General features: G+C 37.6%; 1 protein-coding gene across 1 annotated transcript in view; it reads right to left on the bottom strand.

Moving 5' to 3' along the window:
• NRG3 (neuregulin 3) overlaps window positions 1-22,273 on the bottom strand; it is a 401,196-nt gene that overhangs the window by 86,797 nt on the left and 292,126 nt on the right. The window contains exon 3 of the mRNA XM_035539071.1: window positions 16,178-16,251. Within this exon, the coding sequence (XP_035394964.1) occupies window positions 16,178-16,251 (74 nt within the window). The remainder of the gene's footprint in view (window positions 1-16,177; window positions 16,252-22,273) is intronic.

Consider the following 22,273-nt stretch of genomic DNA (forward strand, 5'->3'; position numbering starts at 1 on the left):
ATATTTGCTTAGATGGTCGTCATGAATTCATTCTCTAATCTCTTATTTTTTCTACCTCCCTCCTTCTGAAGAATCTAAGTAATGCCTAGCTACCTTTTCTGCTTTCTAAACTTCACTTTTACTCTTGGCAATATATTTCCTTTGCTGCTGCTCTTTCTTCTGCTCAGACATAGACCATCTGCCATCCTGCTCACCAAACTACTTGTCAGCTTTAATATTTGTAGGCACTGAAGGATATCGTACTGTGAATTATTTTCATATTTTTCTCCCTAAACTTTGGTTTTAAGGACAGTACTGTATTGTAACAAGAAACTGATTATTAAAAAAAAAAAAAAAAAAAAAGCAAAAGCCCACAGCAGATGGGACAGAAGGCATATACTACAAATTTTCCATGTGCACTTCCTACCACTCATTAAAACTTCTTCAAAATCTCTTTGGCCAATCAATTTCAGATGGTTTTCAGCATTATGATATTAAGCAAAAGATTTCAAGTTATCCAAGTTTAATTTTCTCCCCAAAGCTGATCCATTTATGCTGAGAAGTAAAATACACAAATCGTTCCAGTGAAAAATGTGCAGATGACATACAGACTAATGCAAGTAGAGAATCCTTGGAGTAATTCCAATGGAGTAATGGTAAGGACTGCAGCTCTAGCAGGCAATTTGTCAGCTGATGAAAGACAGCATTGTCAAAAGCATCGCACATTGTAAGGATGAGCTGTTAGCTGTTAAAACATTTTGCTTTATGTCAACAGCACATACCAGATGTTAGGAGGAGCATTTACATATGAAAGATCAAGATGGGGAAAGCTTTGGAGCCCAGTTATTCTATTCCATTTGATCCACAGTCAGGACTGAAAAGGAAGGGAAGATTAATCCTGTGGACCACTCTAAATCTCACTAACTCTCATGTTGAGGTTTAAGTAATTCTCACTTTCATTTTAGTAATTGTCAGTCTCAGTTTAAGCTTAAGTAATTCTCATTTTCAGGACAAACTCAGCTGGGAAGTTAAAATATACAGCATCCTTCCCAGGCCTTATTCTGGGAGAAAAAGCTCATTTGGAATTCATTTCAGCAAGTCTCTTGACTTCAGCAACAAAGGATTCCAGAGTACATTTTTAAGAAAAATACAACCCAGCCATTAAAAATGCCTCTCATTGGAATGTTTTCTTTTTTGTTTTGTTTTTTAAATCTCATCCACTTTGTCAGATCTTAATGACGATCTTATGGGACTTTTCCAACTTAAATGGAATTAGAGTGGTTAACTATTAGGACCTTGATGAGTTTTAGAAAAATCCTTTCATTTCACAAGTACTGAGCAGTATCGACCCAAGAAGCAGGTTGCTCATATTGCATTAATGCATTCAGAGTTGAGATACATATAAAGTATCCTAAATTAAAATCAAACAAGGTCTAGTTCTAGCTATGCAAAGACCTTTTTTTTTTTTTTTTTTTTTTTTTTCTTTCTCTCTCTCCCCCACCCCTTTTCTTAGTTTCCTCTTGTGGCAATCACTAACAGGAAGGGAGGAAGGGAGGAAGGGAGAGAGGGAGTTTTCATCTTTATATGTGCTGAATTCTGGTGGTCAGCTTTGCGGTGCTGCCAACTCACTAAGTTCAGCTACGCATCTCTGCTGGATTTCATTTTTTTTTTTTACCCATCTGTCAGGATCAGTGTCCCTGCTGCTCCCAGTGCAGATCTGCCTGAGCTGATACTGAACAATTTCCCCCTAGCAAGAAGCAGTCAGATGGAGAGCAGATATGACTTGCAGTCTTCCTCAGATTGACATATTGAAGCTTCTTAAACAGTCAAGAGAACCTCTACATGTCACCTTACAACAAATAAATTTGGCTTTTCCCTAATTTGCCACATTGTAATTAGCCTGTGGTGGAGTAAGAGATTGCATCTCCCCCATTAATTACTTCAGGAACTTAGAGAGATCCCAACCCAGACATCTCTAGGGCGGTATGGAAGGCCACGAAGTCTATGCTGCTTTCACAACAGCTTCTGGAAAAAGGCTCCTGATGAAGGGCTGAGTAAAGCAGAAGTCCTGGAGGGAGAAATGGATTATTCCGAATGTACCTTCAAAGGCAAAGAGAATTCAAAAAATGAGATCCAACTAAAATGGACTTTCACAATCTCCGCAGGCTCCTGAAGAATTTGCAGAAGAAGTTGTAGAGATGCATCTCTACATTTAGCAACAAATATTATAGTTTCTGGTATTTAAGAAAGTGTCAGAGTCGTTATCATCATCCCAACTGGGTCCAACTTGTTATTCTTCCGCCTGCAAACTCATGTAGTAGCACTGTCCCTTTGTCACAGAAATGGTAACTATCAAATATTATGAATATGCCATGCATCCTATTTTTTATTTTTTTATATTTTGGAATGAGCAGAAAAACGCTGTTTTGTAAAAAAAAATAATAAAAAATTCAAGAGCAAATATTGGTTTATAAGCAGAATCCAAATTCTGAAAGTTCTACTTGTACAACACTGTGACACATAATTGTCAGGCAATGGTTTTCCTTTTTTTCATGTAGTATTGTCTTTAGTCTTTAAGGAATAAATTCTGAAAACAAATGTGCAGATTATTTCTACAGAACTGTACAAAAGCCCTGATACGCTCAGCTCAACAGGCATCCAATTTGGAATTACTGATGACTGCAAATTCCACAGCTACAAGGAACGAAAAACTGATGAGATTTATAGCAAGCCACCCATTTCTTTTTTACCCTCTGTGGAAACATATGAAAGGTCAAAAAATGCTGGTGTTTCAGAAAATATTTGCTATTGTCCATTTACCAGCTTGCTGCCTTACTGTCCCTTCTATCTATTTAATAAACAGTCAATTCATTGTTTAGTTTGAACAGAGAATAAATAAACTGAGCAACCAGGGTCTAACAGGACATCTCCGAAGAGCTGACGTGGGCTGCATCATGAACTTTCAGCTCATGTCTTTGGCCACAAGGAAAAGTCAGTTTGCACTGCTGCATCAGACTGTAAAGTGCAGTACGGATGGACAGACTTCATCTTACATTACACAGACTTTTTTGATGGTCCTCTGACACTTGGAATGACCTTACATATTTGATTAAAGAACAAGTTTTTATTTTCTTACAAACCCAAGTAGTAGCCTTAGCATCTCTCTGAGTTCAGGGATTCACATTCTCTCTTTTAAAGTAAACTGCTAAGTGACTGCTAAGGTAACCCTTCTGAATGCTCCTGCTGGAAAAGCTTAAATCTATGCTACTTCAGAACAAGACTGCACTCATCTGTCACAGTAGGTAGATTATGCACGGACTGGGACAGCAGCAGGTACATGGAGAGCAGATGCTTGGTCCAAAACTGCCACCTCACTATCTCACTGAGCCCATTCAGGCAGCTGTCCTTGCTCCACGTAGTAGCATGGTAGCTTGCTCCATGTAGTAGCATGGTAGAACCCAGAGTAGTTTCAGGCAATTCCTTTCATCACCAAGCTATGAGAACATTGTCATTTGCCAGGCCAAGCAAGTTCCTGTGAGTAGCCACATTATAAAGGTGTAGTAGGAGACTTGCCTCAGTGCATCTACAGGGACCCGGCACACAAGCAAGCAGTTATCCCAGAATAAATAATTGCACTCTAAACCTACACCAGAACTTGCAGTAACTTGTTAAATAGACATAACCTGAACAAAAGACTAATTTAACCTGCCATCTGTTTTTAAATGTTCGAGCAAAATTTGTAAGATTATTACAGAATTAGACATAATCTTTGATCTGTAATAAGCAAAATTCTAGATTATTCTAATGGTATATTCTGGCCTAAACTAAAAAATAAAAAAAATATTGGTTAGCTTTGCCTTAAATACATAGTCAAATTGTCCCACCACCTTGTATATATTAAGACATTCACTACAATTATACTGAACCGTTTGACTTAATTTTTCAGTCATTGTGCTTCCAGTGCCTATAAAATGAATAATAATTTTCTGAGAATGGGAACACTGCACTGGTAAGAAGCTGTTTCACTTGGAATTGTTCAGACATTTACAAACATGGCTTAAGATTTCACAATTTTCTTCTGTAACAAGTCATCTTTTCTCAAAAAGTGTAAAGATAGGGGAAAAAATCTTAAGGCTTTTAAAGCATTTAAGCCTTTGTTTACTGAACTCTGAACAAAACCTAACCAAAAGGGTTGCTTAAAACTGATAGAAACAGCAAATTAATGTTATTAATAGAAGACCAAAACTTTCAAAGACAACTAACACAGACTGGAATACTTAAAGCCTACACAGTAACTAAAATGTATAAGACCAAAAGTTAGTAAGATGTATATACATATTTATAAGTACAACTGTTAATCTCCAGAGACCAGCAACTCCTTCCAAATGACGCTACCTGTCCATGTCCTGACTTGTCTGTCGGCTGCAGCCAGAGCCACTCAGCTGGAGCTCCTCCACCAGCAGGAGCCACATTCCTACCCTTCATAGCAAAAGTCTTTTAAGGAGGAGTCATTAAATCAAGAGAATTAAAATTCAACAGATCATCTATCAAACAAATTTCGAATTCTGTGAGGTAAACCACAGATTAAATGTAAGTAATTTGGATGCTGCAAAAGTCTTTAGTATCTTTTATGTGAGAAACAATAAGCATGCATATAGTTTTTTGCAGGATCAAGACCTCGGTCAGTATTATATGTTTTATCAACTCTCACATCATTTACAATATTCCCGACTGCTAAGGCAAAATTGTCCTGTGCCATCTCTAGGGTAGGGCAGTACAGTAAAAATATGTGTTTTAACATAACACAGATTTTAGGTCTAATAGCTCATCACTAGAGATGGTTGGGAAACCAGAGAAAAAGCCTAATCTTTTCCTTCCAGAAAAGGAACATGACAAGACATTGACCCACTCACTTTTCTGTGGTGTGATTTAGGCATTCGTCTGGAAGAGAGGAGAATCAGGTCAAGCAGAACAAGGATTGAACCTGTGTTTCACCTGTTACAGGTGAATATTCCATTCTCTGCTAGTTTGAGGCCCCTTTTTTCTGTATCAAAGCAAAACTTTTTTTTGTTTTTCCTGAAGCTGAAAAAGCTTTCCCTGTAAAAATACTGTTGAGGCACATAAAAAAGCTTCAATACCGCAAATGCAACCTTTTTTCAAGTAAAAGTCTGTTTTATAAATTAAATAAATAAATAAGCATTAAATTTAGACACTGCCTTTCACAAACAGCCCACACAGTGGATATTTTCTCCTGATAAGCATCAGGTATTAACCTCTTCCTGTATCTTTAGAGATAATTGGAGCCAAATCCTTAAATAAGAAAGTGGAATGTGGACATATGCTCAATGTAAACGTGCAAAGAATGTTTTGGACATTAAACTGCAAACTATATATTTTTTATTCTATTGTATGGCAAAAGTACAAATGACATATCTGGAAGAAAGGGAAGCCTAAATGAGACAGAGCAGACTGTGCATGAAAAGCTATCTTTGATCTAGACATTTATCTGGAAGATGGGAAACAGATCAAGTAGTGCAAGGAGCTGAGCCTTGGTTTCAGAGGGGGAGTGAAGGCCACTGGCAGTAGGGATGTGCAAGGAAGTCACAGCACGAACATGCAGCAACCACTGAATGGGAGCAGGGAGTAGCAGAGAGTGAAGAGTCACTGACAGAAATGTAATTCAGATGCTGAAGGGAAAAAAGTCCTTTAATCAGGGAAGGAAATAAGCAGATGCATCAGAATATAAGTTAGGAGGAAAGAAGGAAAAAAAAAAAAGGAAGAAACTAGAGTAGAAAATTAAGCCAAGTAGGACGAGAGAGAGAACATGTATCTTGAACAGCAGAACATGTAGTACACTCAAGTCTTTCCTTTTTGATGATGATAACCCAGCTGAGATGCCAAAATAGGAAGAATGGGAGGGAGAGGGAAACAAGGACAAAGGGCAGAACTACTTGAAAATAATCAAATGGACAATGGCAGGCAGCATCTGGCTATTATATTTAGTTATTCAGCGGTTCAGTACTATTTTAAGACCATTCAGATTTAGACTGTCAAAGCTGCTACTCATGGAAGAAATGAGAATTTTTTTGTCTCCCAGGTCCGTTCTTAACCTGTGACTGATGATGGTAGCAAGTGGTTGGACTTTTGTCCCTACAGCAAGCTGGTACTGGCAGTGAGTGCAGAGTCAGAAGCCTGTGAGCACAGAGCTCTGTGAAAAGGTTGGAAGGGAATCAAATCCCCAGTGCAAACCACCACATCAAGAACTGCCTGTTACAATCTGCTCTTCACTTTTCTCCAGGGAGAGCACTGATCTGTTTTTGTCTTTAAGAAATCATTTCCATGATCAAGTTTATCACTGAAGAAAATGAATACAGGGACATATCCTCACAGTTGGCAATTTCAAACCCTTAATGGTCAATACAAAAAACGATAGCAAAAAAGCAGTCATACATGGAAGTCAGAATACAATGACATAACCTCAAAGAACTAAATAAAATATTTATCAGTTTTAACAAGATCAAGATTTTACCTTTTTGATCTTCCTGATCCATGGAGCAATAGTTTCATAAACTGCTGGTTTTGCACAGTAAGATTGTACTCAGCATGGCTGTTGTACGTCCTCTTGCCAAATATGACTGCTATAGAAGCCCTCAGAAAATCAGCCTGAAAATGCCTTCATGAGCCTCAGAATTATCTTTCTTCATAAAAAAAAAAAAAGATAACTACCTCAATGTGGTAATCAAACTCAGAATAACGATGACCCCTAATGTTTTTAGTAAGATTACCATCATCCTAGAAAAATACATATATACATGCTACCCTCAAAGCATAAAGTATTCACAGCAACACAGAGCACTTATTGCATTAATATTGCACGATACACTTATTCCAGGTTTTCCTTAATGAGCTGAGATTGTTCAGATGAGCTGACTGAACACTGACAGAAGCTCCAAGTGAAGTGCAAAGTCTAACAATAATTGCCTTAATAAGCATCCTCACAGCAGAGTACAGACATAATGCAAAGAGTGAAGTTGAGTTTGGAGCACAGAGACACTTACAAAGCATTAGTTTTGATTTGGGAAGTAGATCAGGACACACAGCACAAATCCTCCTGGAAATGCTTTAGTTCTCATGTGTGAGCCCCTTAATGCTTTTACTGTCATGGTAGTTAGCATGTGTTGGACCAATCTTCAGCTTTGTGCCTGTAAGAATCAGGGCAGAGCTTCACCTCCTGCTGCTTATTGCTGACACTGACACAGTACGGTATAACTGTACTGCAGCCAGGCCAGATTGGAATACCAACCACCCCATAACTTTGTGGTTTATCTGCATACTCAGTACTGCTTTCTTTACTAGAATCATTTTAACACAGAACACTCATAGGAGAAGGCAAAATGCTCAATTCAAACTTAGATTTAACACAGGTATATTCAGAGGCATGAGATTAGTTGCCAATAAGAGAAATCCATCTCTTTTCTCCATGTGTTTTTACTAGCTCCTGCAACAGGCTAGGACATCTTTACGAAATATAAACCATCTCAATCAATCATGAATCTTTAAAAATCAGAAGTGTGACTAAATCACCGAGATAAAGTGAAACAGTATTGCTAAAGCAAAATGCTATTTAGACAGCTGAGTAGCTAATTCATAAAGACAGAACCCGATGAAATGAATGCTTTTCAGTTTACTCACTGACACGTTTTGTGCAGTATTTGTGTGCCATCTTGCAATGACCCATCTTTGTTCATATTTTTCTCCCTGAGCATGAAGAACTATGGCTGCTGCACTGCTGAATTTTCCACTGTAAATGGGATCTCAAGTCAAATGATCAGTTGTGTCCTGTGTCCAGGCAAAATCAGAAAAGTGCTTTTGAAATAACGTGAGATTGACACCAATAGTAAAGTGGTCTTGGTATGAAGAGCATGCAAGCCAGAAAAACTAGCTATTCAGACCAACAGGCTAAATGAGATGGTTCCAGAGTGTCCCAGAACATGCACTTTGTGCTAAATTTATAGTTATGGTTCTCTAGACATGGGACAGCCAAGGGAATCATAACACGTTTGTAAGAACAGCAGGTAGAAGTTGGTGTTTCAGAGTCTCATCACTTCAGAAGGTGCTTTAGCAAATGTGCTGCACCGCCTCTCATTCACGCACCAATATGAACCTGGCGCTCGTGGAAGAGCAGGCTCACCAGCGGGAGAGCACGATTCACAACTCTGTCCTTTATATAAGACTGTAACCTCTATTCACAGCCATCTGCTCTGACTGTTGTATAACAAGCCATAGTCTACTGTTGCTGCCATCACAGGGTAAACTTACTTAAAATACACATGCAAAAAACACTACACAAAGACCTAGATATTCTTTAGCTAGATGCAAGTCCCAGATTTCACAGATGAATGGTAATTTGGAAAAGGAGCCTTCAAACTCCTCTGCATGGGGTGCCTGTAATTTCCTTCTTGATTTCTGTCATCTATGGCTTACATGAAAATACAGTGATTAAAACTTTTTGTTGTTTGGGATTTGCATTGCTTGATATTTCCATTTTCTGTCTTCCTTGGGATTTATTCTGTGCTCTAATAATAGGATTTTTCAATTTCATTATCATCATTCCACATAGAGGCAGTTTTTAAAAAAGTAGTAGAAAACTAAAAGTTTTCTTTTTTTTTCTTGTTCTCTTTTTTTTTTTTTTCCTGCTGTAAATGATATGGCATCTACCTGTCACTGATCACCTCTTCACATATTTCTACTGACATGCAGTTTTCACGAGCTGAATTACAGATCACCTATGGTGTAAAAAGTCATGGCAAAGACAGACGTACTTTAATTTTAGCTATGATTTCTGTAGATTAAAAGTTTTGAAAATAAAAGAATGTTGAGTAACCAGATGCCAACATCTTGCCTTCCAGGACAAGAGATGAATAAAGAATTGTTGTTTGTTTAAAACTAATAAAATTATTTTGGCCAAATTCAGACTGAATTTTTCTATTTTTCCAAACAAAGCTCTGTAATTTCTTATTTTAATGTTATTTTAGCTAAAACTGAGTAAACAAAGCTGTGAATTTGGTAAAGGTTAACAATTCATCTAAAACTGAATTATGGAACTGAAAGCATATATAGCCCCCTTGAATCTTTCTGAGAAAAAACAACAACAAAAACATCATCATCATCATCCAGGGTTGAGCAATATCAAAACTAGATTTTTAAAATCTATTCTGTAGAAGTCATAATAAAATAACTAAATAACATCTGTACTGCACATTCTGTATAAGTCACTGTTTAGTTATCTATAAAAATAAATATTAATTCCAGTTGTTTCTTCTCCATTTTAATTTGGGTTTTGAGATATTATGAAACATTCTCAAAACTCATAGTGATTTTGCGTGTGATTTTCTTTGCCTACTGCATTAGTAGCAAATTTATGATTTTATTTAATTTATCTTGGGCTTTAACTTTTTGGTATGTTCTGACCAAGAATGCCTTCGTGTTTCCATTAATCAATGGCAAATCATTCTACTAATGCTTTGTTAATGTTGCACCTCTATTTTTGAGCATCTCATTCTGGTTCTGCAGAATAAAGCCTAAGTTCCTACTTTAAAGCAAAAACCAGAACAGGAAGATTGATACTATTCACACACAATAAAATTGTATGGTTTCAACACAACTCAATCTGAAAACATCATTTTCTGCAGTGTGCATCCTGAGGTCTCCACCCACATTTGATAAAAGAGGAGGAATAGCATGTCCCTCCTTTGCCCCAGTATATCTTTTCCTTCTGATTTTACCTTGCTGGGGTTTCATACTCCCTAAACCATGTTTCTATGTGATGTATCTTTTCTTGTCTATAGAAAGAATCATTAAAACTTCTGAAGTGACTGTGTTGCTCTTTTCCGTTATTGCTATTTCTATAAAGCCAATTCCTTCCTTTCTTTCAGCTTTTAATGCATCAATACTAATATAGGTTGATTTGTGATACATTTAAACTGAGGAACTCTGTTTATATAACCTTAAAAAAGAAACCATAGTTAAAAGAAATGTCATACACACTTGATAGGCTCTAACAGATCTTATACTGACTTGTCACTTTCAGGGAATTCACCTGACAGTGGTCATCACATAGCTCTTAAAACCGAATTTTACAAGGCAATAAAATATCACCTTTTCATTATTTGTCTTTTAAAAGCTTAGTATGCCATAGTAACATTAATGATTTTTATTGTGAACATGCAGTTGATGTATCACTTCTTTGCAATTACATTAGTAAGAGTGCAGCCAACAGCTATTGTTACAAAATAAAGTTGGTCTGCAGCTGGTCCCGCCATAAGATTTTTTTTTTTTTTTAAACACAGAAGTCTTAATCTCAATAAAAGGATAACAATTCCTCTATAACAAGTTTTGTAGAAAGGCTTAAAAACTTTATATATATATATATATATATATATATATATATTTAAAAAAAACTATTTTTTTGAGACAAAGGTAAGATAAAATTCAGGTTTAGATACACGTTTCCAAAGGTCCCTCTGGGATTAAACTAGCCCAATATTAAACTTGCTTTGGAAGGACTTGCCCTCCACCGAATTCACCTCTGGCTAGTCAGTCCTCACATCTTCTGTCTTCCATTCATAACTGCCCCTACCTACACAGAATCTTTGTATTTTTTCCAACAGAAAAATCTTATTTTCTCCTATGCTTCTAGAAAGAAAAAAAAAAAAAAGAAGAAAGAAGAATGTTGACAAAATCAGAAAGGTTAAATAAACTATTCAGGTTCTAGAAAATTAATCATTCATTAAGAGAGACAAAAGTTTCAAGTATCATGCTTATCCAAGTGACTTGAAAAGATGAAGAAATTCTATAAATATTTTGCAACTGTCCTCTATTTAGTAACAGTCCCTTTGCAGACTGCCTTCATGGGGTCCAGTGCAGTTAGCAGGAACTTCAAAGCTAGCTCTGCTTAAGGCAGGAGGCTGAGTTTCCCGAGCTCTCCAGACTTCTCTTTCAACCTAAGTTATCCTATGATCTTACAAATACAAAACCGGAAGGAAAAAAAGGCAGTTAAGCTCAGATTGAAGCATAAAGCTTCAAGACTAACATAACTGCTACTGTTTCTAGGCAGAGACTTCTTCCTAAAGCCAAGCCTTTGCTCACAGAAAGCCTCTTAAGTAAAATAACCCAGGGCAGTGAGTTGGACTGATGGGCTGAAAACACGGGCATATATATGCGCATGCTCAGACTCTTCCCACTTAGACATGCCAAAGAAATGCAAAACTAGTCTAGGCAAAAAAATAGCAATTGTATCAATACATAGCATAAAATAGTAATTAAGATGGGGCTGAGGGGGAGTGGGTGGTGTGGAGAGTTTTTGGGTTTTGAGGCTTTGAAGATGTTTCTGGAAAAAAAGTATTTTATTTTTAAACTATCTGGACTTGTTTTACTTATTTACAGCTCCAGAGTCTTCTAGGAGAGGGATTTTGATCCTTTGCTACATAAAGAAGTAATCTAAGAATGAATAACTCCAAATTCCAGACATGGAGCTTGCAGGTTTGTCTTTGATGAGATTCAAAAAGAAACATGATTTGTGTCATGCTGGCAAAGTTTCAAATATTATATGACCACAGGCTAAAGCTAACTCTATAGGAACAAGACTTCTGACATTTGAAAAAGCCAGACTGACAGACCCAAAGCATAATGTGACTGTGTTTGTGGAAACTGATGGATAAAGGTATCAATATAGAAACAAGGTGCACATTTAACAAAGAACACAATAGACAAGTTCTGGCTGTGAACAAATTTTGACTGGAATATGAAACCCTCAGAGCGGGGGTGATACAAAAACTGTTTCTAGTGGCTAGTTCACACTGATCATAAGTGGTAAAAATGAAGTATAATCAGTCTGTGGAAGTAACCACATGATGGGGCTGTCCACAATAGCAGGAGCATAGCTTAACAACTCATAACCTTCCATCTTATTTTTCTATTTTTAGAAAATAATGCATTTATTTTGAAATAGGATTGAATAGCATTCCTGATCTTTGATAGGGGATCCCTCTTCACTTGAGCTTTTCAGGTCATATAGAACAACTCAAATGTCAATATGTCAAATATAAAATTAATACTGTACTTTATAAAACTAAAATACTCTTTTTTTTTTTTTCTTCCCCTATGGGAAATAGCTTGCAGTGCTAAGTTAGGGATAAAATAGTTGAAGGCTAAGTTCAACTGAATTTGGTAAAAACTAAAGAAAAAAAAAAACACAATGCTATATGACATACCCATTTTCAATTGCTTTCTTCACCACTTTGGAAGAGATGCACAAAAAAGTTAAAGCTTTGAAGGTAGCACTTTGCCTCAATATAAAAATTGATCAAATGGAATATCTGCAGCCTAGATACAACTTACCTTTCAAGACTCATTGGTCCAGGCAGGTCTACTCCAGAACACTATAAAGGATAGTACATAAGTACATTTGTACAATTTATGCTGTATACAAGTTTCCAATCCTATAAATACACACGGGACTACACATGCCTGAAAAATGACTTGTATATAAAGTTATAAAGCATCTTAAAGTTGTATTTATAACGTTGAAAATATAACTGCTCTACCATTGCCATGAACTGTGCTTTTGGAGAGAAGTTAGCTCAAATAGAGAAAGATGAAGCAATGTTTCAAATATACTCTTATCTTTTCCTTTCAGCATGCAAGTCCTATTTCACCTTTTTGCCCTGTCAGTCCTTCCTCCATACACGAGGGAGAGGATGAGTGAACAATAATTCGCGGGCTTGTCCTGACTAGGACTGACAGATTCCTTCTTCTTGACAGTGACTGTGAGCATGAGTTGTACTGTCATGCAGCATGCAACGTTTTTTTCCTTTTTGGCACATTATTCATTTTGTTAGAGTCCCTGCTGCTCCCGTGCTTTAAGCAGGTTTCTCCCATGTCCCAAGATTAACAAACCTGAGTTTTATATATATAAATAAAAACTTGAGTTATTTTTTATTCTTTTGCTTACAGATAGAAAGCCTGGTTAAGAGTGGAGAAATTAAGTCAAAGAGGAAACCTGTTAACATCTGTGGTGGTTTCCATGCTTGATGGTCCACTGGAAGATCTTGTGTTTGGGGTGTTTTGGTATTGCTGTCTTCCTGTTTTACATCTGCTTTCCTATTACTTTGATCCTAACTTGTACCTGAAAGAAGGTAGCAGGTGAGGATCTGACTGCAAGAAGGTTCATGCTACTCTCTGAATCACTGATGCCAGTTCAGGAATTCTGCAACCCCACCAGTATTTTCAAGCGATTTCCCAGAAACAGCATCTTAAATATCTGTTCAGGTTAATTAAGCAAAAATGCACATGATTTAACATGCATTAATCCATATTAAATGTTACATAATTTGTATCTGTATCTATGATGTAAAGTTAAGATGTGCCTAATATGGGCATAAAGTGAGGTATGAAGCAGGACTTCATCTGGTGTTTTTAAAATAAAAATAAAATAAAATAAAATAAATACTGCAGAGCCATACCACATTATTTGCCCCTATGCAACCTCAGACAGAAGCCACACAAAACAAGCTTGGTTTGTTTTAGAGGTCTATTATAAAAAAAGACTCTCAAGCCTATAAATAGATTTAATAATAACAATTTTAAGATGATACTGCTATTTTCTGAGTGTGGTTCAGATTCACTTCCCATTTAATGGCAAGCAAATGCTCTAAAAATGCAACCTGCACAATCACAGGGAAGCCAAGATTGAAAACATATTGCTTCAATCTTTCATGCACGCAATCTTCAGAAAAGTTAAATATTGTTATCAGATTTACCACTGGCAGCTCAGAACATACTTACTTCCAAGAATCATAAGCAATCCCACAAAAGTCAAGTGAGCTAGACTTGCTTATAAAACTTGACTGACACAAGTGTTGGCTGTGTGCTGTCCCGACATAAGTGCACTCATTTAAGTGTTCAAATTCTGGAACTGAGGCTTGCATCTGAAAAATTGCTTCTTTCTGAAGCCACCTCCAAATGCACCCTTTAGTATCCTTCAGCAGTTCTCTTGTGTAGTAATCTAAAACTACACATTCAACTACAAAACTAAATTTTTGCAAAGCAACACCAGACATTTTGGAGATTATCATGTTGCACTTGACTACTGTGTCAAAATAGTGTCAAATACTTTTTACAGTCCTCTGGTTATGCAAATAGTAAATATGACCTCTACGGAGTGCTAATCATCAGTGTGACGTTCATTTTTTTCTCATGGGAAGACAGGTAAATACTCTACTGATTTAACTCTTCAGTAAAATGCTGGTATTATCAATGTCCAGTTGCAACAAAAAATTTATAGTATCTACCTTGCAGGGGAGTCATGCTTAGAACAAGTGTATATGTGCATACCTACTGACACTTTGCCTACACACAGAAACAGGCCTGAGCAAAAGCTTTTTCTCCTTTGAATGCAGATGAAAATTAAATACAAGTTACATTTCAAAACTGACTAGGAAAATACCTGGTTCACATTAACCTTCTTAATTTATATTGGCAGAACGACCGTTCTTGGGCCACAGGTGTGCCCAGATCTATGTCAAATTCAAGCAAATAACGTATTTCCAAATGCAAGCCTTAATAAATAAAATTAAATTGCCTTTTGTAGTCAGAAGTTGTCAACAAGGACATTTCAGCAGAACCATAGCTTATAGAGCAGAATCAGACTGCTCAACAATTTTATGGAAATACTACAGTCAGAAACCAACCAGAGTGTCTCCCAAGTTAAGACAAACAAATGTGTGCAACCAGCACAATGCTGCAAAAAAACAACAAAATATTGTTTGCAGCATGTAAACACTGTAGGGCTTTTGGCCTTGTTAGATGCATCTTAACACAGAAGTCTTTTTCTGGGCTTTGTCCTGCATCTACATCAGTTTCAGTAAAATACTACAGCTCTGCCTTAGAGAGGATACCACCAGAGTTCCATGTTAAAAACATGTAAGAAAGGTACCACCCTGCCCTGTTGCTAATTGAGTTTCCTTTCCCCAAATTTTGGGATGCAAAGTACCTTTTTTGTTCACACATACACAATTGCAATGTTTACACATGCACACACAACTTGGCAGACGTAAAATATGCCTATTCATTATAGGTTCTGCACTTTACAGTTAAAGGTCAAGCAAAAAGGAAAACCTAAAACAAATACAAGGTGAACTATAATGGAGGGTATACAACATACAGAAATACAAAACAACAGGTATCTTTGGCAACAGGCTTTCACACGAAAAAGAACAAGAAAATAAGCAGAAAGCACAAAAAAGACTTGGAAGAACAAGCATTATTGTTCAAAAAACAGAAATAAAACAACCAAAACGACATTTTAAAGAGCACCCAAAAGCAGAAGACTTGAATACATTACAGTTTCCAGGTATAAGAACAAAAATAAGAGAATGGATATGACCCTTTCCTGTATGTCACTTCATCTAAAAATTTAACATGAACCGTATTTATTAGGAAATGGATTTGCTTCCAAGGAATTAATCTTGGCTAATATTTTTTGATAGTCAATAGAATTTAAAAAGTGAGACAGTGGAGTAGGAAAACATACATGCAGATGGCATCCTGGCACATATTGACCAGTGTGATAGAAAGTTACTTTCCCTCCACATTAAAAATGGAAAGCACACCTTTACTCCACAAATACAGAGCAACATCACTCATAGAAGTGAAAAAAATTATTTTTTTTTTTGTAAACTGAAGGAAAAGTAATGAATGATAAAATAAGACATCACGTATTTCCAAAGAGATTAACATCTCTGCAATTCCAGACAATATGCACTTATTTTCTTTGAAGGAACCACTTTGCAGCCTATACTTGTTTTCCTTTTAGATTATGTAATTTTACTTGTTCTTGAGTCAAAGGGAGGCAACACGAATATTTTGGCTTTAAGCACTGACAGTATCATTCCACATCATAAGAAATCAAGTCCCCTGATGGCCTGCTTTGCTGCGACAGGATGTTTTATTAGCACGGAGATTGATGGATGTATTTTTATTTATTTTTAAATGTTATAATCTACAAAAGCAATACTGGTCCCTACATGCAACTGCAGTGGTCCCTAATATACTTTTTGACAATAGGCAAAGGGTCATCTCGCATAGCAAGAACAGCCTCCAGCACGGGATAAAAATATAAGAAAAACATTTGACGTACTTGGATCTGACAAGATTGAGTCGGTTTTCGGCAAAAATTGGTCACAGCGGACTCCTTGGTAGCCCTCTTTGCACCTGAGAAAAAGGGGATAAATGACAAACATACGCATGCGATAGTAAAAAGGTTAATTTCAAGGTAGCAAAATCAACTGAAAATTTCCCTGTCAATGCTGTGAGGGACTTGCAATATTTATAGTTATGTGAGCTATTATAGAAGCAAGGTAATTAAAACACATAGAATCATAGAATATCCCAAGTTGGAAGGGACCCATAAGGATCATCTAGTCCAACTCCTGGCACCGCACAGGTCTGCCCAAAGTTTAGACCATGTGACTAAGTGCACAGTCCAATCGCTTTTTAAATTCAGACAGGCTTGGTGCAGTGACTACGTCCCTGGGCAGCCTGTTCCAGTGTGCAACCAACACAACAGGACCATGTAAAATTATTTGTCTTTCAAGAAATTCTTCTCAATCCTTTTTGGTTATTTTAGAAACTATCAAAAGAACCATCATTTAAGCATAACCTTTATTTAAATATCAAATTAAAATTCAATTAAATATCAGTTAAATGATCAAAGAAAAACTCTCAATAAAATAGACATATTCGTAAATAAAATAAGCCTATTAGATAAAACAAAACTTTATAAAGATTCTGTACTGTACCAAACATGAGATTTACAACACATTCATCTTAGGATGTTTGAATATGCAGTGAACACTTATCCAGCCATTAATTTTAAGACTAGTGCCTCCTGTGCTTAAAAAATAATGTGTTTAGGCTTGATAGACAATGTCGGACAGTGCTTGTAAGTGAACAGTCTTAGATATCTGTGGTATTCAATTTTGAAGCACATAAACCAGAATATCTCACTGCCGTAATAAACCTGAAATTGCTTTGACTAATATTCTAATACCGTTATTTATCTTGCATCCTTACTTTGAAGAAATTCCATTTGCTGCATTTGGACTGTTCTCAGAACAGTCTTTTTCATTCCAACTAAGCATATCAGAGTCAAGCCTTTAATTATTTATTCGTTAAGCAGGTTAACAGAGAAAAGTGATGGACACTTTAATTATAAATGATAGCAACAGGGACTCCATATCTCCCAAAGCTCCTGCACATCATACAAACAATATGCTCAAATCAACATCAGTACCTTCATTACGATTGACAACTGTAGCTTGAATTCTATGATAATGTCAGGAACAGAAGTTCTGCTCCTTCACAATGTTTCTACTCAGGCTTCCTCTAAAAGTTGCCTTTTAAAATGCTTTTGGGTTAATAAATTAACGTTTCAGAGAGAAGTGCATCTCACCAGCACTGATTTAGGGGTTAAAAAGAACTTTGTGAGCAAAATATAAGTTATAAGAATTCCTATCAGACCCAACAATCTACAGTAGGAGGAGGATTTTAAAAACTGGTATTATTTCAAAACCTCCCTTTTTACCTTTCTCCCGGAAGGATACCTAGTGCTTCTTTGTCATTGGGACCTGCATATCTATAAAATGAATGACTGGGAAAAAAATGAATTCGGATTCCATGGCAGTGATCTCAAATTGTCAGTCAAGGAAAAAGCATTCTGAAGATATTTATATGTGTATATATATATTTTTTTTTTTCTTAATGCAGCATATTGAATTAAAAACTGGCCACTAGTCAGAAAAACTGAAGAAGTCTTCATGTACCCATACACTGCTGCATGCATTTTTTTTTTTTTAACTCTGATTATAAAATATCAGAAGCAGTCTCACATTGAACAGAAACTCTTCTTCGTACTCTTGAGGAAATTTGGTAGACCTCATTTTAAAGCTTAAGAACAGCCTTCAAGGGTGGCAATATTCTCTGCATTGCATTTTCTATTAACTTTCAGATGGACATTTATACCTACACCTCACTTGCTATTGCCCTATTACAGACATAAAACTCCCCGTACTGCAGTGTCTGTCTGCAAGCCGTAGCAGGGTTCATCACCTAGCCTAACTCCACAACTGAAAGCTTTGCCACTACGGGCAAGGACAGAGTCACAGAGCAACAGCTCCTAGAAGAGCTGTACTTAACGCACATCAGTGTGTGTGACTACCATCAGGAAGGACCACGCAGAGCAATGCTACAAGTACCCTCACAGCAGGAGCCGCCCCTTCACTTCCTCTCTGACGGCCACTGGGGGCCATCTCAGCCAGCAGCTCTGCTGCCATCCTTCCATATCATTCCACTCCTCATGTAATGAAACAGATATTTCATTGTCTCACTTCACAGCTGAGTAAGAGTCTGCACCATTTGTTTCAGCTGTCAGATGGCCCTGGTAACTAATTGCTCATGCCAGAACTGAAGGAGAAACTTTGCTCCTATTAGCTGCCAGGGCAGGCAATGAACTCAGGGGTCTCTATTCCAATCCCACCAACTGTAACAAGGGCCAAGCCAAACACCAGTCTTTTACTTTAGAAAAATATTTTTTCCTGTCTGGCAAAAACAGCAACTGGAGCTGTGAATATTCTCTTTTGCCTTTAATGTTGTTCACAAGGGCTACATTTTACCAGCTGCAAATACTGCAGAGGCCTATAAAGTTGGTGGCCTTGAAAACAGTCTGATGCAAGACTCCCATAACTGGTAAAGTATCACACAAGTGCTAAGTTAAATGTGTTTCCATGGCTTTCATTTCCTGAGTTTGTAAGAGCAATGGGTTGGAACAAAATATATCACAGAGTCCCTCAAATTTACATATTCTGCCTTGTAAAACTGAGCATCCCTGGTGGCTGACTGGATTGTGCACTGCTACAACTGTGTTATGCAATCTGCAGATGACGGTGACTGGCTGTCATATCAAACTATTACTTCCGTCCTGGCTATATCATACTACTTCTCGTCTCCAACAGTGTGAAACTGAAGCATACAGTAATCAGCTGGTTGACTGAGTTGGATGAATCTTAAGTAACATTTTCACTTACCTGTTCACTTCAATGAACATGCCAAAACAATAATTTATTTTTGTTATTTTCAAAATTGAATACAGAGGTGGCTGATATATCACAGAATAAATAAAATCTTTTAATATAAAAGTGTAATCTTACACTAAGATAACAAATACCATGGCCATACACAGCTTGTGTTTTAAATGATAGTAATGCTTTAACAAAGATAAAAACTAATTTCTCTAGTTTCATTATCAAATGATTTTTGAAATCTGTAAGACACCAAGTAATAACAGTACCTGCTCTGTCAATATCACACCAAAGTTTAAATCTTTGTAATAAAGTCTTGTGAGACTGGAGTCTTGTAGAATACACATATAACAGTTATAATGCTGAAATACAATAAAAACTGATCATGTTGTGGCATCCTATAATCTTTGCTAAAGCATCTGCTGTCCTTCCTTAATTGGCAGATGTGATAGTTGTGGCCACATTACCTGACAAGTGTACATGTTGCTAAATGGCATCATGCCTCTTAAGAGGAAAAACAAACAAAAAACTATTAAAGCAACAGTGTTGTGTCAGATTTAGAAGTTCACAGAACTCCAGCTGAGGTCCTTAAACATTGCCACGTGCAGTGCGAAGGATCACATTTATATTTGTGCATGTATTAAAAAAGCTGTGAGCAATCAGGGAAATCTTCAGAAATACTTTGATATAGATGAAAGTACAAATGATCATTTGATTGTATAACAAGCAAGGGTTTATTAGAAATGGCTTTAGAAAAGAAAAGAAAATGAAACTAGGATAAGACATTTCTCATAGTGAAGTGAAAGCTCTGACCTGCATGTGGGACCCTATAGCAAAGAGCTGAAAACACTGTGTAAGCTCTGATCCAACACCAGAAGTCAGGTATCTTCTAAAGCGCTGTGCTCTATGAACAGACTTGGGCATGTGCTCAAGTGCAGACTGTGGCGATAGGCTCTTTAAATAGCATTAATTAAAGACTCATTGCAAAGCAAACATGAAAAGGGAATTCACTATTTTTCACTCTGTTTTTCTCCCAAAATAACTGTATCTGTCTCAGCTCTGGACCAAAATTATCAACAAAAGTTTAAGAATAATTTAAATTATTATGTTCAAATTAAAGAGGTATGAAAAGAGAATCCCAGGTAAAGCCGATCTGTAGCTACTAAAAATCTTTCAACCAGTACATGACTAAATGATAGTTACCAAATTCAGCCAGGATTATTTTATTATATATTCTTCACATCCTTCACTTCCTAATATACTTTCTCCAATATGCTGATTTTTAAGGTCACCAAAGACAAGCTTCATTGTGTGTTACACTTACAGAAGCACCCACAACATACTTTCTGTGAAAACACATGCAGAGGAACATTTTTCAATTGTGGTAGTAAGTCTGTTTTTTTTTTTTTTTCTTTCTACTCTACTTAAGCACATTCATACTTAAATATCAAAAAGTAAGTCAAGTATTTTCTCATGACACTATTAACAGCCATTGCACTGAAAACCAGATGCCAGGTAACAGCATATACTGTATCTTTTATTTGTTCTCTGAGAGAAGCATCAGAGATCCTGATAAAGAAATATACCAACGGTTTACAAATTTTGATCAACATTTGTTTACACACAGAGAATGCAATACACGTTATCCTGGGTTAGAGCACCAGTTATGCAATAAATATATATTGCAAGCCATGACATTCTATGGGCTACTGGGTTGTGCTGGAGTTTAGCCTGGAATATGCCATAAGTAATGAAAAATAAGTCCTCTGCTCTGCAGGTAAGCTAATGATAGGCTTCTCTGCTTTCAGCTAGAATGACCTTAACTGTAATCAATGGAAATTTGTATTTATTATTGTGACTGTTGTAAGACAAAGATTTCGTTCACTGGGAAGAAAAAAGTCATCTCAACAGTGAGGGTCAGACAGGGCAGCTTGTCATTGCACACGTGCAACATGCCACTACCTGCAGAAAACAGGCCTTCTAGATTTCACAGATTCTATCACAGAATCATAATTTAGAGTACTTCTCAAGTGGATACCATGCTTAAAGCCAGACAGAAAATGAACCCTTCATAATAACCAATAGTTTGCTGGTCAGGCGCTGACCTGAGAAAAGATCTGCATTCCATTTTTGGTGTGAAAATGAAGCATGAAAGACTCAAGCCCAGGTTTTCTACATCCCAGAAATGCAACGATCACTTGATTATTATCTATTCTAGGAAGGACTGTTATAGAAAACCAGAACTGTTTAGGTTGGAAAATACCCTTAAGATCACCAAGTCCAACCATCACCTAACAGTACCAAGTCCACCACCAAAGCACATCCCACATGTCCACGTGCATCCACACGTCTCTTCAATACCCTCCAGAAATGGTGACTTCACCACTTCCCTGGGCAGCCCATCCCAATGCCCAACCACCTTTTCCATGAAGAAATTCTTCCTAGTATCCAGTCGAAACCTCCTGAGGCTGCCTCCCCACTTCCCACTGCCTGAGAAGGGAGACCAGCGCCTCCCTCACCACAGCCCCCAGGCAGCTGCAGGGAGCAACGAGCCCTCCCCGAGCCTGAGCAGCCCCAGCACCACACAGGGCCACCAGGACCCAAGCACAGGGTTGGCCTCACCAAACCCCATGCAACCGGCCGCGGCCCCTTGACTCAGCCCAGCCGCATCCCCTGCTCACAAGCAGATCGATACCTCCGCCCACCCTGGCGCCGACTGCAAATGTGCTGAGGGTGCACTCAATCCCTCCACCAAGCCCACTGACAAAACCCCCAAACATTGCTGGCCCCAACACCAAGCCCTGAGGACCACTAACCTGACCCAACCCCACACAGGACAACGCCCTGTGCCCAGCCATCCTGCCAGTCCTCTACCCAGCAAACAGCGCACCCTCTGAGCCACGAGCAGCCAGTTCCTCCAGGAGGATGCTGGAGGAAGCAGTACCGAATGCTTTGCTGAAGCCGCCTGTACAACATCCACAGCCTTTCCCTCACCCACCATGCCGGTCGTTGCGTCCCAGAAGGAGACCAGCAGGACCCCTCTCTGCTCCACAAAGCCACACAAACTGGGTCTGACCGCCCAGCTGCCCATGCATGCTGTGAGCAGAACAACCAGAGAGATTCTATTTCATCTCAGAATAGATCCAGAAAAATAATGA

Source organism: Cygnus atratus, chromosome 7 (assembly GCF_013377495.2).
Source record: "Cygnus atratus isolate AKBS03 ecotype Queensland, Australia chromosome 7, CAtr_DNAZoo_HiC_assembly, whole genome shotgun sequence".
Classification (NCBI taxonomy): domain Eukaryota; kingdom Metazoa; phylum Chordata; class Aves; order Anseriformes; family Anatidae; genus Cygnus; species Cygnus atratus.